Below are 20,233 nucleotides of genomic sequence, written 5' to 3'. Positions count from 1 at the left end.
AAAGGAAAGCAGTGTGGGTAGTGACCTGCTCATATCGTTATTTGTTGTGTTGCCTGTGAGTTTTGTGAGACAAAGAATTGTGACTTTTGTAGTGTATTGTTTCAAAGTTTGTGTTTTGAATCATGCCACTCGTCCACTCTAAAGTTCACAAGGTGTTACACAGCCAGTCTCATGAAATAATCAATAACGTGTACTGTTTTATGAAGAATGAAGTAGATAATGGTTGTTTGTCGGTTCCCATTGCCCAGGCACTGAATCGCACAGCGTCGGCAGTAGGACTGTCGACTAGAACTGTGTCACGAATTTTGAAGGAAAGTTCAACAATGGAAGAGGGACAATCATCATTTCACACACCAAATAAGAAGCGCAAGCGACAACACTCAGTGACTGCCGTGGACCACTTTGATGAATGTGTTATTCGTAGAACAATCCATGACTTTTATATTGTTAAAAAAGTGCTACCGACAATGCGTCGCCTCAGAGAAAAGTTACAGGAGTCTATACAATTCCAGGGAAGTGAAAGAAGCCTTCGCAGAATTGTGAAACGTTTGGGATTTCACTGGAGACGGACTGCAGACAATAGATCTGCTTTAATTGAAAAACATGACATTATGTTGCAAAGAGCTTGTTACCTGAGAAACATCGCTAAATACCGTCAAGAGGGTTGGAATGTTGTGTATGTCGATGAAACATATATTAACTCTACACATGTTAGTGGTAAGAGTTGGAGTGACTCGTCATCACGTGGCTTGTTTAAACCAATTAGTAAGGTACAAAGACTAATAATTGTTCATGCCAGAAGAGAAATGGGATTCATCCCACATGCCTTGCTTATGTGGAAGTCTGGAAATGTTTCAGGTGATTACCACCACGATATGAATCCCGAGAATTTCCTAAAATGGCTTAAAACACAACTAATTCCAAATTTACCAGAAAAGTCAGTTGTAGTCCTGGGCAATGCATCTTATCATAGTGTGGAACACGAAAAGTACCCCAATACAAATTCTAGGAAAGACGATATGAAGCAGTGGTTGAGATCGAAGAACATCCAAACATCCAGTATGATGAAAATATGCTTTGGGGAAGGGGGCGGAGGTAGAACTGTTGGAACTAATCAGACGGCACAAACCTATAAAGAAAACGTTCGTCATCGACGAAATATTGAAATAGTATGGTCATATCGCTCTTCGCCTTCCTCCGTATCACCCAGACCTTAATCCCATTGAGCTTATCTGGCCGGATGTCAAAAGATGGGTCGCTGAGCGAAACACGACATTTAATATAAATAATGTGGAACAGTTGTGTCGTCAGAAAATAGAATCCATGTCACCTGCAGAATGGTTTTTGAAGTTCACTCACGTGAAGAAAGTGGAGGCCGAATATCATGAGCGGGATGGACTAATGGAAACACAAGTGGAACAGTTAATTATTTGCGTTTCATCTGATAGTGAAAGTAGTGACAGTTGTAGTCCTAGCGTTGTTCTGACAGCGATCTGGACATCAGCGGCATCAGTGACTTGGAATAACTATATCAATTTCGTGTGTGTGACTGTGTGGTGTGTAGTGTGTGTTTGTGTAAAACTTCTTGTGAAAGATTATCAGATAAATGGCTTCATTTAATTTCTACATTTTCTAAGGTAAGAGTGTTCAATATTATTTAGTAATTATAAGTTTTTATTTTGTTCTCTGTTTATTTAATACTTGTTCATAGTAATAATTATAGGCGTAACCTTTTCGTTTTAACTATAGTATCGAAAAGTTGAGGAAGGAAAAGTAAATGTTAAAACATTCAATTAGCTCTATAAAATGCATACCTTTGATACAACCATCCAGGAAAATGCGTCATATTCTTAAATTTGATACAATTATCCGGAAAAGTAACACGTTTGAAATAAATAACACTATATATATTCAGTTTAACACGAACAATAGCACCAGTTTGTCGTAAAGAACATCTCTTTTGGGCAGAAAATAACGAAAATTTCACGTCCCGACATTAATTAATAATGTATAACATGAACACAATTCCAGCATGTGAGGTACAATATTTTCAGGTATTTACTAGAATATTGTGGTTGTTTTATACAGATACACACACCTCTTAACCCTGAGACACTGCAACGTGCATTCTGCAGTATAAAGTAGTAACTACCCTGCCAACTCTGTAACAGAATAATGTGGAAGCTCGCTTCGGCCAGCATATTATGACCTTGAGCAACCACGCTACGTGCCGGTCTTCAGGGAACAGGTCTTGCGAGAATGTGAGATGTGGTAACATAATACCCATTTTGGGCTCAAAAACTCACGAACATGGCATGTGCTAGGGCAGTGATGCACGCTTTCTAGTTTCTGCTCCTACGTTAAGAAATGGTTTACGAAAAATCTACAGTTTCCTTCTGTTTAAATGCCCTATTATTATTTGTTGAACAGTCTTCTTATGCGCTCCTACGAGATTTGGTATTACACTGACATTTGTACTTCGGATATTCAGAATGATTTTGTCAATCGTATAAGTTGTTCTGACAGACCTGCTTGGACTTGGCGCTTGGTGTCTTTCACTCCCTGTCAGTACTGAAGTCTTGTGTCATTCAAAAACACGGCAGTAAGAAGTGCAGTTGATTTTCTTAAGCGCGCACCGAACTGGATATTCATTCTTTGTTTCATTGCTAAAACGGTGACGAGATTTTGGAACATTAGTCTATACTTAGCTAGAGATTTCTGCACGTGTTCCACAAAATTTATTACTATAAAATACTTCTGTGGCGAAACTAACTCCACAGAAAAAAAAGTCTCGTTTCCTAATTGCTGCACTTTATAAATAAAAACTAAAACTATTACTATCTAACAAGATTTCGTTGGTAACATTGTAACTATTTCAATTCGAGGTCTCTGTTTGGGCGGACATTTATTTGTAACCACTCCGTGTTCGAGTCGCTGTTCGTGGTTCACGGTCCTACCAATAAGTATTTTCCTGATACCTGAACTTACCTGGATAGGACGATGAAGGACCTCTCCAAGAAGGGTTACAAATAGCTTCCAAATCGCTCGTCGGTCTCAATGATGAGACGAGCATCAGGCACCGAGAGGTTCGGGTGTCTCGTCTCGAAAACCTCACGGACGATAAGACGGTCATCCAGACCATAATGTACACAAACATCATTCACACAAACAACGAAAACACACTGGATTAAATAACACTATACTTATTTATTAGAATATTATTATATGAAAAAAAATAACGAAGAGGAAGGAACACAATACTGAACACAGAATATGTATGATAATTTTCATCACTAAAATCACGCTTTACCTTTCTAATGCACTGTAGCCCTTTATATATATATAAGATTATAATTCAGATTTCTCTCACACCATTGACGCACTTGGGGTATTAGCACTGGGGGAAAAGTTGCCTGAATAATCCCACGTAGCAATCCAGTTGCTGCGCCAAACAATCCTGAAGCGTAAAGATGAGTCTTCAGCAAATTAAAAAGGAAAGTTTCCAAAGTAGAATGCTGATGTTGGAGGGCGCATGTATAATCTTTTAGCGCACAAGGTTTGAGAACCTGGGACTTCACTAGTTGGGGCTAGCCGTAAGAAAACGTCCTTCGCCGGCTAATAGCTTGTGCCCCTTAACACAAAATTATACTTAATTCCCGACGCAACGTGCGTGGTGGCTGCACACAATACCGGAGTCAAAACTCTCTGAGCACCAAAGCTCAAGGTACGAGCCGCAGTGGTTTACTGAAGAGTGTTGGCAGTTAATTCCCAAAAACCACTCAGTTAAATCACCTGTATGCACATGTAAACAGAATACGAAAAATAATTTATGTTAATTTTAGTCAACTGCCCACAATGCACGAGACACTGCGATAACTCGGGCGTGAGAAAGTACAGATAAGGAACTGCAAAACCAGTGTGACTGGCGTCACTTTGGTCACTTGAACATCTGGTCAGCCAGTATTTTTCTAAACTACTGTAATATTTCCATAAGCGATTAAAGAAAGCACTTAATTCAGTTCCCAATAACTATAGAATATATACTGTGCATATAATAAGTCAGGGGGAAACACTGAAATGATTCGTCACTAACTGAAATGTTCTCACCAAAAGCAATGTTTTAAATATATGTATATGAGAAAACAATGAGAGACTTCTTTGTCCGGTTGCGTGGGAAAGAAGCAATTCCCAACGAAGAAAGAACTTATTTGCGTCGCAGAATAAAGTATAAATCGAAAAAATAGTCACTGTCTTTACGAAATATACAGAGCGTCCACAAAAAATACTTCTATAACCTGGTGGCGGTTATAACATGAAAGAGAAAGAACAGAAGAAAATACCAACAAAGTAAAGATCTTCTTGTTCACCTCAACCATAGGTTGGTGGGCAACATGGAAATTTTAAAACTTTTCTTTCGCTTGGGAGAGCTGTTTTATACTTTGATAAGGCCTCTTCTTCATAACTACATCTAGATATTCTATCCTTGGTCTTCCTTCTACCTTTCCCTCTATCAGCATCCTTGGTCTTCCCGGTTTTCGTTCTGCCTTTCCCTCTATCAGCACGGTGATCCAGTCGGAATTGCCTAATAAAAAGGCCAAGCATGCTGGTTTTTTTTTTCCTATTATCTTCATGATCTGTCGTCCTTCATTAGCTTCCTTTAGTACGTCTTCATTCCTTTTCCTTTCCGTCGATGATATGCACAGCATTCTGCTCCAACACCACATTTCAAATACTTCCAGCTTGGATATTTCAGCTTTTCTCAATGTCCACGTCTCTGATCCTTAAAGCGCCACGTTCCTTACCAGTGTCTTCAAGTAAAGATCATTAATTATTTGATTAATATTTTCTTTAAGGTATTTTTCGTAGTGTTTGGAGATTGTCCTTCTCATGTACAGAAAAGTTAAGAATTCGCAATCATTTCTGATTGAGAAAACACTGACCACCGTTAATTCAGTAACTATATACGAAAGCATAGATGCTAGAAAAAATAATTTATTTTAGTAAAAATGTATCGCTTGCGCAATATTAACAAGTTGACACGAATTACTTTTATAGGTTGTTTAATTTGAGGATCTTGAAAACAGATGTCTCGAATGAATCGATACAATTGAACTAAAGGATCGGAATATCGTGTTAATGAGCGAGAATGGTATCCGCGATATGCCGGACTCTTGTGACAGATCTATCTGTTTAGCGAAAGCATTCATAGTGCACTATTTTTGTAGTTTGTGATAATGGTTTTACCATTTTCTGGTTAAGTAATAAGAATATATAAACTCCTTTATATGTTTAAGACTCAGATGACTAAATATGAGATCAATGTGAAGCGGATGTTTTGTAGGCTGTTTAATATTTCCTCTCATCTTTACCTTAACCAATATAACCAATAAACATGAGAATTTCTATTGTACTGGATCGTGCATCGCGAGCATATATCACCGTAAATAGTAATTTTATTAAGTGTATGATGTTGCATTACTGTATATGTATGTAATGGACATGTATTTTCTAAAGAGAAAAGCTGAATCTATTTTGTTTATACCTTGATTTTATTTTAAGTAAATTATACTTCGGTAACAGGAGATAATGATCAACAAGGAATAAAGAAAGGATCAGTTGGGTCTGTTTCTGGTAAGTATTCTTGATTCCTAGTAAATAGTGTGTATTCGTCAGCTGTTGTACATGTCTAATTCTGTTGTTAACAAATAATTCGTTGATCGGCGATTACAATCAGTGGAGTAGCGCATGAAGGAGCAAAGTTAAATTACTTGTGTGGTGCAAGGTTGAGTTGGTAAGTTGTATCTTTTAATTACGTATTGCACTTTACTAACCAAAGTAGATAAACGTAATGTTTCATGGAAATTGTCTGTATTTTTAGTTAATGTGATTAAAGATAAAGTGAACCGAAGTTTTAAATTATTTGCACTGTTGGTACGAATAGTTGTGTTTTATTGTTCTAACCATCTTCCAGAAAAAAAAAATTCAAAATTTATTCCAACATCTTTCCATTTCTTTTTCGGAATTTTGGAAGCATAACTGAAACTTGTATATTTTAGGATACCACCTAGTTATTACATGGTGGATCAGGAAAAAACTGTGAAAAACATTCATTAGAATGGTTGACTTATGGGACGTTTACACTTAGTCGATTTGCGTTCGATTCAGTTGAATTGACGTCACTTTCAACTTAATCGACCGTGTAAACGGGACTTCAACTTAATCGCTTGCTGATCGAAGGCGACTAATCGACTGGCAACTGAATTAAAAGACGTTCTATTTTCTGTGGTTGAAATAATTGAACACATTCATCAATCTGATTCGGCCTAGTTGCTTCGATTTAGTGGCAAATGCAGCGAGTCGATTTAGTCGTGCGACTAAATCGACTAAGTGTAAACGCCCCATTAGCGAATAGAACTGTCATATCATATTGTGGCTACAGGATATAAGCGTGTTATATTTAACTGTTTCAAATTAGTAAAGAAAGCCTCAATTCCTTAGACCAGTGGTTTCCAACTTCGTTTACTTGACGCCGCTCGTCGTGAGCACTGCGTACTTCGCGTTTCCCTTCGTAAACCTTGCATACTTTACGCCTCTCTCCTTACGCTCGGTGGTCATATGTATTCTCATTAATTTATGTTTATTTCCACCAAGACTTCTGCTTACCATTGTACTGTAGTTCAGTATTATTTTTTACCAGCTATGCTCTTAATGAAATCATAATGCTTACTCAATATTTATTTTGTGCTTATGTGGTATTTAGTTTAACGCATCTGTGCTACAACATTTGTAATATTTGTAATTACGAATTTCAGTTGATTTTTTTGTTAGTAGCTTGCGCCCGCTTGCTCTTCGCGTCCTCCAGATTGGGAACCACTGCATTAGACGAATAAGTACATTAGTAACCTCTTTTCTTAATAGGACAGAACATAACCGAATATTCAAAGAAGATAAAACTAATATTAATGTAGAAAATAATGTGTGTATTAAATCTGTAAAAAGTTTATTTTATTTAAAAAGATAAGTTAAAATTACTTTGTAAATAAAATATTTGAAATAAATATATGTAATTAAAAGCATGTAAATGAAAAAATGACTGCATATATGAAATATATGAATATATGAAGTGAAAATATATGAAATAGTGAAAATTTGCACGAGAGCAATTTAGTGCGTTTTGGAAAGCACATGTAATAATTTTGTGTTTTTCATGTAAACTTGTTTACTCTTTTGTTTATCATTGGTTTAAACTTAGCTAGATCTTGTAACTTATTGCTTGTATTTGTAAATCATTTTAGTATTGTTGTAGTTTTCGACATTTGGTGATAGTAGTATCATTGTGGTCAGTGGTTGTTGTAATTGGTTATGGAAAATAGTTACAGCTTTTGACTAACAGGCGTATTTTGTACGTGCAAACTAATCAGTAAATGAGTAATATTTGTTAAAATATTATTATTATTATTATTATTATTATTATTATTATTATTATTATTATTATTATTATTATTATTATTATTATTATTATTATTATTATTATTATTATTATTAAGTATTCTGTCTTTCGGCAGGTCCTGGGACTAATGAGGTTTTTTTTTTCAATTTTAGATTTTAGCCTGAAAATGTTTCTTCCACTTTTGTCGATCTTCAGCTTCCTCTTTTAACTCCCAATATTTTCTCCTATCTTTCAAATCATCGATCAGCTTTGTTCTTCTTCTTCCTATTCCTCGCTTCCCTTCCAGCTTTCCTTCTATGACGGTGTGAAGAAGATAATTTCTTCGCAAGATGTGTCCAATCCAATTGGCCTTTCTACGAAGGATGGTGGCTAGAAATGTCCTCGTTTCTTCTATCCGTTTTAAAACATCTTCGTTTGTTGCTCCCTTTGTCCATTTTATCTTCTCCATCTTCCTCCAACACCACATTTCGAAGCTCTCCAAATATTTCCTTTCTAACTTCCGTAATGTCCAAGTCTCTGAACCATACAGTCCAATTCTCCATATATAGCACTTGACCAACTTCTTCTTAAGTCAAATATTGAGCCTGCTAGTTAAGAGTGATATTTTTTTGTTGAATGCTTCTTTAGCTATGGCAATTCTTGACCTGATGTCTTTGGTACAATAAGCGTCTCTCGTCAAAATACTTCCCAGATACTTGAAATTATCGACCTCTTCAAGTTCTCTTTGTTCTACTCTGATCCGTAAGGGCGTGTTTCCACGAGATATTCTCATGACTTTCGACTTTTCAATGTTAATTTCCATTCCATACAGTTTTCCAGTGCCAATTATTTTGTCAATCATCTCCTGTAGTCCACCTTCGGTTTTAGCTTTTATAACCGTATCATCTGCATACCTGATCTTGTTAATGATCTGCCCTCCAGTCTTGAAATCTCCAATTCCCATTAATTCTTCCTTCATTAAACATTCACTGTAAATGTTGAATAATTGGGGCGACAAACTACGTCCTTGTCTGACTCCTCTTCTAATCTCCACACTATTGGTTTCTCCTTCATTCAAGCGCAGCTTCACTCGTTGTCCTGTGTACAGGTTTTGAATGAGTCGTCGATCTCTCCAGTTGACTCCAATTTCTTGAAGTATTTTCAGAAGTTTCGTCCTTCTGGAATCCAAATTGATCTTCTTCTAACCTCTCATATATCTTACTTTCCAGCCGCCTATTCAGTATGCCTGCAATGATCTTTCCAGTGTGGGACAGGCTAATGGTTCTGTGATCGCTGCACTTCTTTGCTAGGTTTTTCTTGGGCAATGCAATCATTGTAACATCAAGAAAATCCTTTGGCCATTCTACACTCAGTTAGATCTTGTTAATAAGTAAAGTCAGTACTTTCATCGCGTTGTCTCCTAATTCCTTGAGCAAATCTACTGGTATGTCGTCTTCTCCAGTGGCCTTTCTCCTTCTCATGTCATTGATTGCTTGTACTACTTCACTTTTCAATATACTGGGTCCTTTTTCATCATCATCCATCTCCTCCTCTTCTTCGATCGCAATGCAATATCTTTGGGGTGGTTCTTCTGATCATACAGATCTTTTATGTATTCCTTCCAAATTCTAAGGATTCTTTGATGGTCAGTGGTTACATTACCTTCTTGATCTTCGATGCCGAACGTTCGTATGCTTTTGTTAGCTTTCCCTCCTAATTCTTGTGCTTTCTGGTACATCAGATCGTATCTGCCTCGCCGTTGAAGTTCCATTATTTCTTCACATATCTGTTCCATGTACTTTTCTTTGGCTTTGTCTCTCTTCTCAATTCATTATTCAGCTTTCTGTATTCCTCGATGTCCGTGTTTTTCGCCCTTCTGCGTTCTTCCATCTTCTTAAGCATTGCTTCAGTTATCCATGGTTTTCTCGGTGCTCTTTCCATCCTGCCAATGTTATTGTGGAGTGTGTCAAGTAGAATCTGTTTAACTTTTCTCCAACTATTCTCTATATTGTCAACCACATCGCCCATTGCACAGAATCTTTCTTCAATTTCTTCTTTCACATCATCGTCGATATTTCTTAGTCGCTCCAAGTTCCATTTTCGATTTCTCTTCCCGTTTTTCTTGATCGACTTTAACCAGGTTTGCACTTCCGCCATCAGGAGATTGTGATCCGAATCAGTGTCCGCTCCTGGCAGTGTCTTCACGTCTCGTACACTATTCCTGAAACGTTGCTTCACAAGAATGTAATCGATTTGGTAGCATTTCGTATCTTCTGGACTTTTCCACGTGTACAGCTTGGTTTTTCTTTTCTTAAACCACGTGTTCATGACCACCAGATAATGTTGCCTACAGAAATCGATAAGCATTTGACCTCGTTCGTTTCTTCTACCTAGTCCAAACTGTCCCACTACCTTATTCTCAGCTCCTCCTCCTACTACGCTGTTGAAGTCTCCCATTACTACGACGTTGACCTTACCTCTTCCTTCCTGATGCAATATGTCACTAGTCTGATCATACATTACTTTTACTTCATTATCATCATGGCCGGTTATTGGCATAAACACTGGTTTTGCATGTAGTTTTACAAACATCAAGCGGTCACTGCAGTATTCCACTTTGGTTACACTTATTGCTTCTTCGTTCTTCATTGCTATCGCGACACCATTCTCGCCCTTATCACCACCCAAATAGTATATTCTGTAATTTCCCGATAAACTAGATAACTATACGTATCTCAAATAACACTCTTCTTTAGAGAAAAGTGTTGAAAGCAACATTAAGTGTAATATTATTGTTTTATTTACACATCTTTATTGATGTTATATATTTCGAACTTCAAGAGTTATATATTGCAATTAATGACCAGAGTAATGTAGTATGTAACATTTGAGTACTATGTATGAAAGTTCGATAATTTATTGTCTAAAATCTTGTTGACCTAAATAGAGAATCATTGAAGGTACGTGAAGTGTATTAAATGTTATTCTCAGTTAATAAATGAAATGTAAATTTTGAAATGTTTGACAGTTGTTTAGCATAAATGTAAGAAATATATAAAAATATATTTCACGTATGGTTACCATCTATGTGTGAGCGTATGGCAGATCATTATTACCTTTACCGATATTTCTTTTGGAAAAACTCAATAAGAGAAGTGAACGTGTTTCTTTTTTTTAATTTATTACAAAATAGTACTTTGGAATGGTAATGATACTCGAAATGCGAATATTAGTGTATTGTGAGCAAGATGAATTTCTCATGTTCTCCTTAATTACACTATCCTGATACTATCCTAAAATTGGGGCATTAGGAGTGTAGTAGAAGTCAGCAAACCATAATTGCTGTGTTATATGTACCATTAATAACTGTTCACAAGATTATAATGCAATTCAAACGGGGCGGAAAAACGTGTGTAGAGCAAGATCGAATCGACCGGGACGAACGCCACCCTGAAACATGCGTCGTCCGGAGTGGAAGAATCCATCCATCCAGATCTGTCAATGACATCTCATCCAAATTTGACAGATCAGCAAGAACCGTCCAGTAGTATCCACATATTGCAGGAACATACCGACGCATCGCCAAAAGGAAGTTTCTGCGTTCAAAACCACAAATGACACAAAACACAGTTGGGCCTCCACAATATTCAACAAATCACAACAGTTGTGGCATGATGTTGCATTCTGTGATGAAATCCAACTTTGACAATTCTTGACCAGCGGTCCACAATGTTTATGGAAACGACAGAACAACAATTAACCACCATTGTACAGTGGAATAGGGAGGAGTAAATGTCTAATGTAGAATGCCTTTTTGAAAGTTGGTCGTAGTAACCTAATTTTTTGTGATGGGTTCATCAGTGGTGCGAACATCGAGGTATTTTAAGATAGATTGCTATCCTTCTTTGAAACAAGAGACTTGTCTCAAAGCGCCACGCAGCTCATGGGTGATGGAGTACCATGGCAAAGCTGACCACCACTTGAGAGAAGCTAGATTGAATTCAAACTTTTATGGAACAGGCAACAAATCTACAGAAAGTATTGACATGTCTTACAACTAAAGCTTCACCAACGGGCACATAACAACAGTTACTTGAGGTTTTCTCTGATGAATGGTCATTCTGAATGGTGAGTTCTACGTAGGATTGTAGTTTTACATGCTGCCAGAGGAGACGTCACGAAGTACTAATTCCATCATCAGGAATGTTTCCTTCTGTGCACTAGTACATAGCAATGGCCAAAGCTTCATTTTGCGGGTGTCATTTACTTATGTCAGAGTAGTCTGTTTTAAGTTAGTGACCTCGTAGGCGAAAACATTACGTTTTTGTGTTTAACTAATGAAAATCTGGGTTGGTAAATCCCAATGTAGATATTGAGGAGTTATTCGCAAAGAAGCCAAGAAAAGTGAAGAATTGATCCTAGTCTGTCCAAAGATATCTGTTATGTAGACCTATAAAAGCGAACTCTGTTTATTATAATAATAAATCGTATGTGACTTGGTTTTCTTGGCAATTCTGGTTAAAGGAATAGCATTCGGTAAGAAGTCTGCGTAATTTCTCGATGGTAAATAATTTCCAAATAAATTTATTTGGAAAGATTCGATTCCTATTATCGTTCAGAATTTACTGGGAATGGTGTTATTCTCTCAGAGAATATTTCAGCGCAATAATGATGATAAGGTGCAAAGTACTTGTAAATGCACTGGATTATTTCAAAACGTATTTTATTGAATCCGACTCAGGTTAGCTTAGAATAAAGTACTCCTCTTGCTTTCTGCAACATCACGCAATAATAAATTTACGATTCGAATATGCTCTCTGCCAACTTAGGTATCGATCAATCGATGTCGATATTTTCTGTAGAGCTTACACATTTCTTCGTTCTCGGCTATCTACTTCGCTTCGTTTCATGAGATATCTTTGCTGAGAAGGATTTGTTTCGTGTTGTTATTCCCTGTTTTATGTGGCCTTCCTCTAATCCACTTTCTTTGTTGATCTCGTACTTTGGTTTCCTGCATTTCTTTCTGTAATTTCCTTTATTATTTATCTATTTATGGTATACAAATTATCTTAATCAGGCTTCTCTGTATATTCCTTACACAATAAGGTTTTTCTTTCGCTAATTTCGTGAAACACTAGAAACTTTTGCCACTTACGTAACTAAAGGGTGTCCCATAAAGAACGCAACTTTTGAAATGTCTGCCTTTTCTGTTAAGTAAGTTGTCAGTACTGAACGTTATACGATTTTCATCTGTTGTCTTTATGGTTAGTAGGCACGGAGCGTCGAATAGCGTATAATCATCTGTTTTCTGTACAGGTAGGAATGGAGCGCTTTACGACGGAACAGTGTGTTGTCACAGTAAAACTTATTACAAATGTGGTGGATGTTGTGCAGTGACTGTTCCGAAACTCCGTGGAATGTTCGGTCAACGTAATGCACCGACTGTGATGAGACTGATCGCTAAATTCGAGAAAACCGGTTTGGTTGTAGACGTGAAACCCTTAGGGCGTCCTTGTGTTAGTTCTGTGAAAAACATCGTTATCATGAATGATAATGTTGCCGTAAGTTCGGTGAGATCTATTCGCCGACGTTCACAACAATTAAATATTTCCAGAACCAGCATGTAGCGAATTTTGAAAGACCTTTAGGCCTTTAAAATCCAACTGACAGAAGAACTGAAGCCAAATGATCACGAAAAGTTATGAGCATTTGCCGATTGGGTGCTTGTGAAAATCAGAGTGGACAACAATTTCATCAAGAAAGTAATGTTTAGTGATGAGGCGCACATTCTGTTGAATGGCTTTATGAACAAATAGGACTGCAGGTTTTGGAGCTTAGAAAACCCTCGAGTAATTGTGGAAAAGTCATTACATTCACAACGAGTGCCATTTTGGCTGAGGGCGTAATTGGTTCGTACTTTATTTTTATGTACAGATCATTCCCTTGTAAGTAGCTCAATGTCTCTATAATCTTACATTTTTTATTATCCTTCTTCTTGAATCTAGGAACTGTATAATTGCAACTTCTGCATCGTTCACTTTTTTTTTTTTTCTTTCTTTTCTCAGGGCCAGTGGCGTGGTTCTGTTATTCAGCTCCTTTGGAAATGAGATCTTGTGGTGACGAACAGCTTATACTGTGACGGTTGATCTTGTATAATAGTCTGTGCGTCGCCAACTCGGTCATAGTTTTGAACCCACATTTATAGTAAATAGCCTGTCCGTCGTAACGTCTGTGTTGCATAGAGAGATAAAAACTTAAACTAAAAACATTTTTCTTCCGGTAGAATATTTGTAATGTCCTTTTTTTAAAAACTTTGTCTTTTTTTTTTATTTATCGAACGATACCGTCGTCCTTGCTGCTTTATACATGTTTCATTTGTATGTTCGAAATGTTTACTAAACAAAATTACACTAAGCACTTATATGCTAATTTAAATGTACATACACATAACATAAATGAAATTTCTTTGATAATAAGTTTAGAACTCCATCGTTTGCATGTACGAAAATCGAAGAAAAAATGTCTGGGTGTTAGAGTGATTGAAAAATGTTCTTTTTTCTAGCTTCTCTGAGTTCTGGCCCATCCGACACCGAAGAAGAGTTGAGCAGTCAACAATTCCATGATTCAGACGAAGACTTCAGAGCCAGAGTTAGGAAGAATCAGAGTGAGACTAACTCTGAAATAAGGCAAGTGGAGCGATATGTTTCACTAAGTGATATACAGTCAGGATTGAAAGTTTTGTCCCGTACTTGAAAATCTTTCCCATAAAATAACTGTAGAAACAATTCAGTTAGCGAGTTCACTATCGATATTGAATTTCCGATGAAGACATATAATTTCCGGTAATGAGATGCAGTATACTAGGAATCCTATTCAGATTAAGAAAGTAGCGTACTTCAATTTCTAAAGCGAAATAACGATGATGAAGGCGACGTACTCACTATATCTGAATGCTAATAAAATCGTATCACTAAAAAATGTCAGTTCCATTGATTTAATCATTTTCAGAATGTAACTTTTGGACAAAGCTTTTGTTGCTGACTGTAGGTAAATGAAATGCTCAAAAAATATACCCCAAATATCTGCAAAATTTCAGAAGATACCTAAATCCTGTAATGAGATTGGAGATGTTAGTCACTTTGTCAATCTAATAATTTTTATTGCTATTATGCACTGTTGTGTTAAGTATCTTTCTATAAACGTGGATTTATTTTTCTGTGTTCCAATATGTAGATTTTTTTACCTCATGAATTTGCATGTGCATACCTTGCAAACAGTGTATTTTATCAATATTTGTAACCATTAATAACACGACTGTTATCAATATACCGTATATAAATGTTTTGGAATAGGTAAAGTTGTTAATTTCATATCCGACCGATTTTCAAAGTGTACTTATTCCATGAAAATTTGTGCTACAGCTACCGATTATGTTCTATGGTACCACCAGTATTATGGACTCTTACTTGACATTGCGTTTTCCACTTTAACAAACTTCGTTAGGGTACAGGCGTAGGATTTCCATCTCATTCCTCTCTGCAGGTTGTCTGTAGACAGTGAGAATGATGTAGACTTCGCTTTAACAGTCCAAATAAGCAGAAGTTAAATGGGCTAGCGTCAGACTTTTGACAGGAATGTCATAAAAGGGAATAACAGTGATCACTGTTTCCTGCTTCGTGTCTTGGTAAAACCCGGGAGAGTAAGAGAACGGCTTTGTCTATGTGAATCCACATCTGATTCTTGTTGGCTTCGTACAAACGCCGGATGCCTTTCCAATAGATTGAGGTCATTATGGATTACTTGAAGTAGATGACATGTTAGCATTCACTTTTACATTTTAGTCTATCTTACTTACTTCCATCATCTCCTCGTAACTGTATCCGATGACAGTCACGATTCTTGCGAGAGATTTCACAGTCGTAATTGTCCGAATGTTACCGTTACGCATGAGATAAATGTATGCTTAATATAATGTAACAGTCGTCTTCAATTTTGAACTCTTTGTCTCCCCTCCTCCTCCTCCAGTTTACGGGGAGTTTGCCTATGTTCAGCTGTATAACACCTGAGAAGGTTGTGAATCCGGCCCTTATGTATGCCCTGCAGCCAACCCAGCAACAAATGACGTGACAGATAATGGATTATGCCAGATTTAATCTCCGGGCCTTGTCACTTGAGCTAATGAATTCCATGAAACACCTCAGCTGATAATTTTGCTGATAATTTCGAGTGGCCTGATAATTTTGTTGTCAAATGCACGCATGTGTCACATTTGTGTTTATCCATGATATCTGTATCTGTGGCCACTCCATAATTAAACACATTTTCCAAACACTGTTTTAATATTGTGGGAGACCCGGGTTCGATTCCCGGCGGGAGCTCATGTGGTTCGGATTCCACGTTAATCAGTAGGTCCACGTCTCATATAGCCTCGCTGCTGAAAGGGACGCTAAACTAAAATCAACTCAACTCAACTGTTTTAATATTCGGTTGTTTAAAAACATGCGTGCAAAAGAGTCGTGATGCACTCTTTTTCAACAATGGTTCACTTTCGGCAGTATTTCGTCAGCACCAGCACGACACGTCGGCCTTACGGACTGAGGTACACCAGTACACTGATAATACACCAGTTTTATGTTTTTGGTGCAACTGCACAGTAACAACCGTGTTTCTGTATCGGTCGGATATAACCGAACAACCTTCTGCGTTCTGTATTTCTGTTGATATTTCAAAATCTAGGCTAATAAGCTAGAAGAGCTAATAATACTAATAAAATTTAATACTTGCAGGGTTATCGATACAGTATTTTTTTTTTTTTTTAACTAGTTAAGTTTATTTTCGTGACGAGTGAATGATAGAATGCTCAGTGTGGAACCGGAGTCGTTAGTTTGATTCCATATACTTTCCTGCCTGCTTTACATCTTCACTCGATATGATCGTTTCCTCTGAGTTTCGTTATTTCAACAATTATTTCGTCGTCTTTTATTGTAATTTAATTACCATTTTAGAGTAAAAGCATAATCATGAGATGTAGGAAGGATTTTGTAATCAGTGATTTGAGGATGATCATGCCATCGAAACGAAATATATTCAGTAATTTAGTTCGAAAATGTCAAGTGCTTAAGGCGAGAAATATTAAATCTGTTTTTGGAAATTTATTAAGGGGCTGTATAAGAATGAGTTGATTTCATCTTGCAAGTTCCGAAGAATTTCGAAGTAATGAGGTACTCAGCAGAAAATATCTGAATAAGGATGAGCATCTTCTAGCCTCCGAAACTACTTCATTTCATCCTGTGCCCCTTCATGTCTTAGTGATTAACTCAATTGCGTCCTATGCGCGTGGTCTCTGATTCAGTCTCCAGTGTCGGATGCAAACGCAAATATTGGATCAGGTTCCACTTCAAATAGATTCTGACTTATGTAACTTTGGGTCCGAAAAGGCACATTAAATCAGTCCACCAGTTAGAGTATGTAGGAAGAATATTTTCTGAGGAATTGATGTACCTTACTCTTGAGTTTTACAAAGCAAAGTCATCCAAATTTATATTTACTGTTTAAGTTATAAGGCAGATTTGTGTGTGTATGTCCTATTTACATGTAGAACATAAAATGTACAAGTTGCGTTGACATGTATTATATTGTTAAGTCATAAATTAATCACACCATGAAACTCACTTAAAGTAGAAAGTAATGAATAAAAATTTTCTCCAGTGGGTAAGCTTCATATTTAACCAAATTCGTATATAATTAGTAAAATTGGAGTTTAAAGAGTGAAGAATATGTAAATCAGAATGCATCGTGAATCAGATCCAGGTCTTCAGTCTACTACATCAATACACTAACCACTACAATATTCAGTCCACTCTCAGAGCCTTCGCCATTTTTCCTCTTTCGAAGTTTGTGCCCAACCATTCAGATCACATTTTATTACCTCAACTATTTCATCCCTCCAGTTTAAGGGTGGCCGGATCCGAATCTCGGATCTGAATTCGAAATTCTAATCTCGGATCTGGTGTCCGAAATTCGGATCTGGATCCGAAATCCGGATCTCAGATCTTGATTCTTATCCAAACCCACATCCCACCCAAATTGTGATAAACTTGAATATCTAAAATTCGCCGAAAGTAATTTCACGAAGTGCCGACAGTGAAGAAGAAAACAGAAAATTAAGACGAATATTGACAAATCTATTTGTCTCCTTCATTCTACTCTGAAGATCAAATGCTTGCCTTACTAAAAAAAAAAAAAAAATCTGATTTGATCCGGATGAGAGTTCGAATGTCAAATCTAGGTCCGCCCGGTTCAGACCGAGATACACACCTGGGATTTGGAACATCTGAAACTAGTATACATTTGAAAGCGGAATGCAAAACTCGAATATTTAAAATTCCTCAAGAGACCTATTTCATTGACAGTTAAGAAAACATAAACAATTAAGACAAGTATTGACTAGTTTTTACGTATATTTATCTTGCTCAGTCTGCTCAAAATATCAAATGTATACCTTATAATTAGATTTAATAATTATTTAGTAAATCACAATATGAGCACCGAGAATAAACTATGAATTTTGGTGCCCCTTATCTGGATTTGAAATTTCGGATTCATACATAGAATCAGACTTCAAGATAAATATTTGAGATCTGGAAACCGAAACATGTGCTAGTACCAAGATCTTAGCTGGTGTAATGCGAGCGGAAGGCACTTGCACTAATTTCTCATGTACTACCATGAGCAAAATAAATGACGCGTCTCTTTATTTTGAAGTTTTTTGAAAATATCTCCGTTTTCTTTATATGTTCGAAATTTCGGAAGGTTTCCCCAGCAGGACAGGTTAATAACAAACCCGTTTTTAAAATTTGTGTTAGATATTAGCTTAAAATAAAGAAATTAGAAGCAAAAAACTTTAAATCGACAGAAATCTCGAGAATTACCAACTCTGCTGAAGTGGGAAATTTTCAAGAACGCGAGGGAATTCTGCAGTTCAACACAAAGCAGCGACATCTATGTCATTGAGAGAAATGTGGATTAGATCTACAAACGAAAATTTTAACGAAATATTTCTAGTATGTCTTATTATATGCATTATCAGCGAACTCCAAATATATGAATCTATGCTAAGAATTAACGTATAGATAGTGCAAATAGTGGAAATTACCTATGGAAAAAGACGAATTGTTAGCCCAATCGTAATGAAAAATCGTCTTTACTGTAGAACAGGTTCAGCTTACGTAAGAGAGCAAATAGCTCAGTTAGGTAAAGCAACGAGTTTGTATACCGAAGGTAGACGGTTCGAATCCCGTGGAAGTATTGTTGTCATTTTTATCACTAAGGTTATTTTATTTATTTTTTATTTGGGAAAGAATCAAATTGTAACATATGTGTAAAACTCATGACAATACCAAAAAAAAAAAAAAAAAAAAGAGAAAACATCGTCGCATTTGCATTAGTGTCTCTAATTTTTGTTTGCAAACAGATTCGTAATTATTTCCCCTGTGCTCACTGATGCATAACGAATGTTTTCCAGTAAATGTTAATTCTAATTTTGAGAATTTTATAGTTTCACAATCTTTCTCACTACATAGTCTTCTATCTACGTGTTTGGATATTTTGATAACAGATTTCCTTATTAAATGTTTAATTTTCTCTGTAAATATTTGCCTTAAATTGAAATTGTTTTGAATTTACTACATAAGCAAAGTTGCCCGAAGGAGGGGAGCTCAAGTAATAGATATTCTACGTAAAAGCAACCTATTGTAGAATGATGATGCTTCTTACCTTCAGCACATAATCTTAATGTTAGAGAGTCAGAGAGAGAAAAATCCTGGTTTTTCCTCCTCTATGACCACCCATCTTAAACCTCTACATATCATTGTTCGTCTCACATAATTTCGGCTCTCCAAAGACATTCATATTTATTATTATTATTATTATTATTATTATTATTATTATTATTATTATTATTATTATTATTAATGAATATGCCACCCTTACATAATGTAACTTTAGACATCTTAGTTTAAAATGCTTTCTTCAGTAATAATTTGAGCAACCACGTCACAAAATTTAAAATGTATGAGGGGGCACGACGTTTTATTTCCCCTCCTCTCTTTTCAGCACCCTCCAACAGAAGGTATATAATTTCTGAGAAGCAGGGCAGACAAAATGAATAAGAAATATATTTAGAGCATCCTTTCCTCCTTCGTGAATGTAATATCACGTAGCATTTTTTATTCTACTGAAGACGACCCTAGGCCGTTATGGTTAGGTAACAAAAGAAATACCTAATATATTTATAGCGCCCCTTAACTGTAATATTACCTCTTCTTTATTTGTTCGAGGCTTCCCTACACAGCCAAGGGTGACAAAAAGAATAGGAAAAGTGTCTAAAGATTACAAAAGACTTTATATTTTGTCAGAAACAAGGCAGTATATACACAACATTGCTTTCGTTAATGAGTGTTTCACCCTTGAGTCGCTTATAAAATTAGGCAGAATAACTTTTGCCGATCATTGTTCTAGAGGGATTTGTCCAGGATGGTTTGGTGTCGAGCTAATAACGATAAGTATATTTATTTACATCACTGTTAAAGAAATAGCAAACTTTCTGAAAGAAACTTACTTAGGAAACAGATCTTCCTTCTACTTAGCCAGAGCCCACTCTGAAAAATTGCATCTGGCATTCTGAGTGAAAGTTCTATGGGACTATTAGAAAAATATATTCCCGTTTTCACGCTGATGGTAGAATTTCTTAAACAGTTATTGAATTACGTTCGAAGGGTAGGCGTAAATAGCGCCCCCGCAACA

The 20,233-nt window shown here is 36.5% G+C and overlaps 1 protein-coding gene across 11 annotated transcripts in view; it reads left to right on the top strand.

The window, feature by feature from the left end:
* The window catches only part of egg (SET domain bifurcated histone lysine methyltransferase eggless), a 196,788-nt gene that overhangs the window by 129,645 nt on the left and 46,910 nt on the right, over positions 1–20,233 (top strand). For 8 of the 11 annotated variants that reach the window (XR_014127075.1, XM_081728423.1, XM_081728413.1 and 5 more), the window contains 2 exons: positions 5,560–5,631; positions 13,992–14,115. The exons of 1 other annotated variant lie outside the window; for it this stretch is intronic. Coding sequence is in view for 9 of the 10 variants with exons in the window: in XM_081728423.1 (XP_081584549.1) it covers positions 5,560–5,631; positions 13,992–14,115 (196 nt within the window). In the remaining variant the exon portion in view is untranslated. The remainder of the gene's footprint in view (positions 1–5,559; positions 5,632–13,991; positions 14,116–20,233) is intronic. 2 more of the 11 variants (XM_081728414.1, XM_081728417.1) reach the window with 2 other exon arrangements.

Source organism: Thermobia domestica, chromosome 10, assembly GCF_964235325.1.
Source record: "Thermobia domestica chromosome 10, izTheDome1.hap1.1, whole genome shotgun sequence".
NCBI classification, from domain to species: domain Eukaryota; kingdom Metazoa; phylum Arthropoda; class Insecta; order Zygentoma; family Lepismatidae; genus Thermobia; species Thermobia domestica.
The sequence above is the reverse complement of the archived record's forward strand: the minus strand, read 5'-3'. Positions and strand labels throughout refer to the sequence as shown.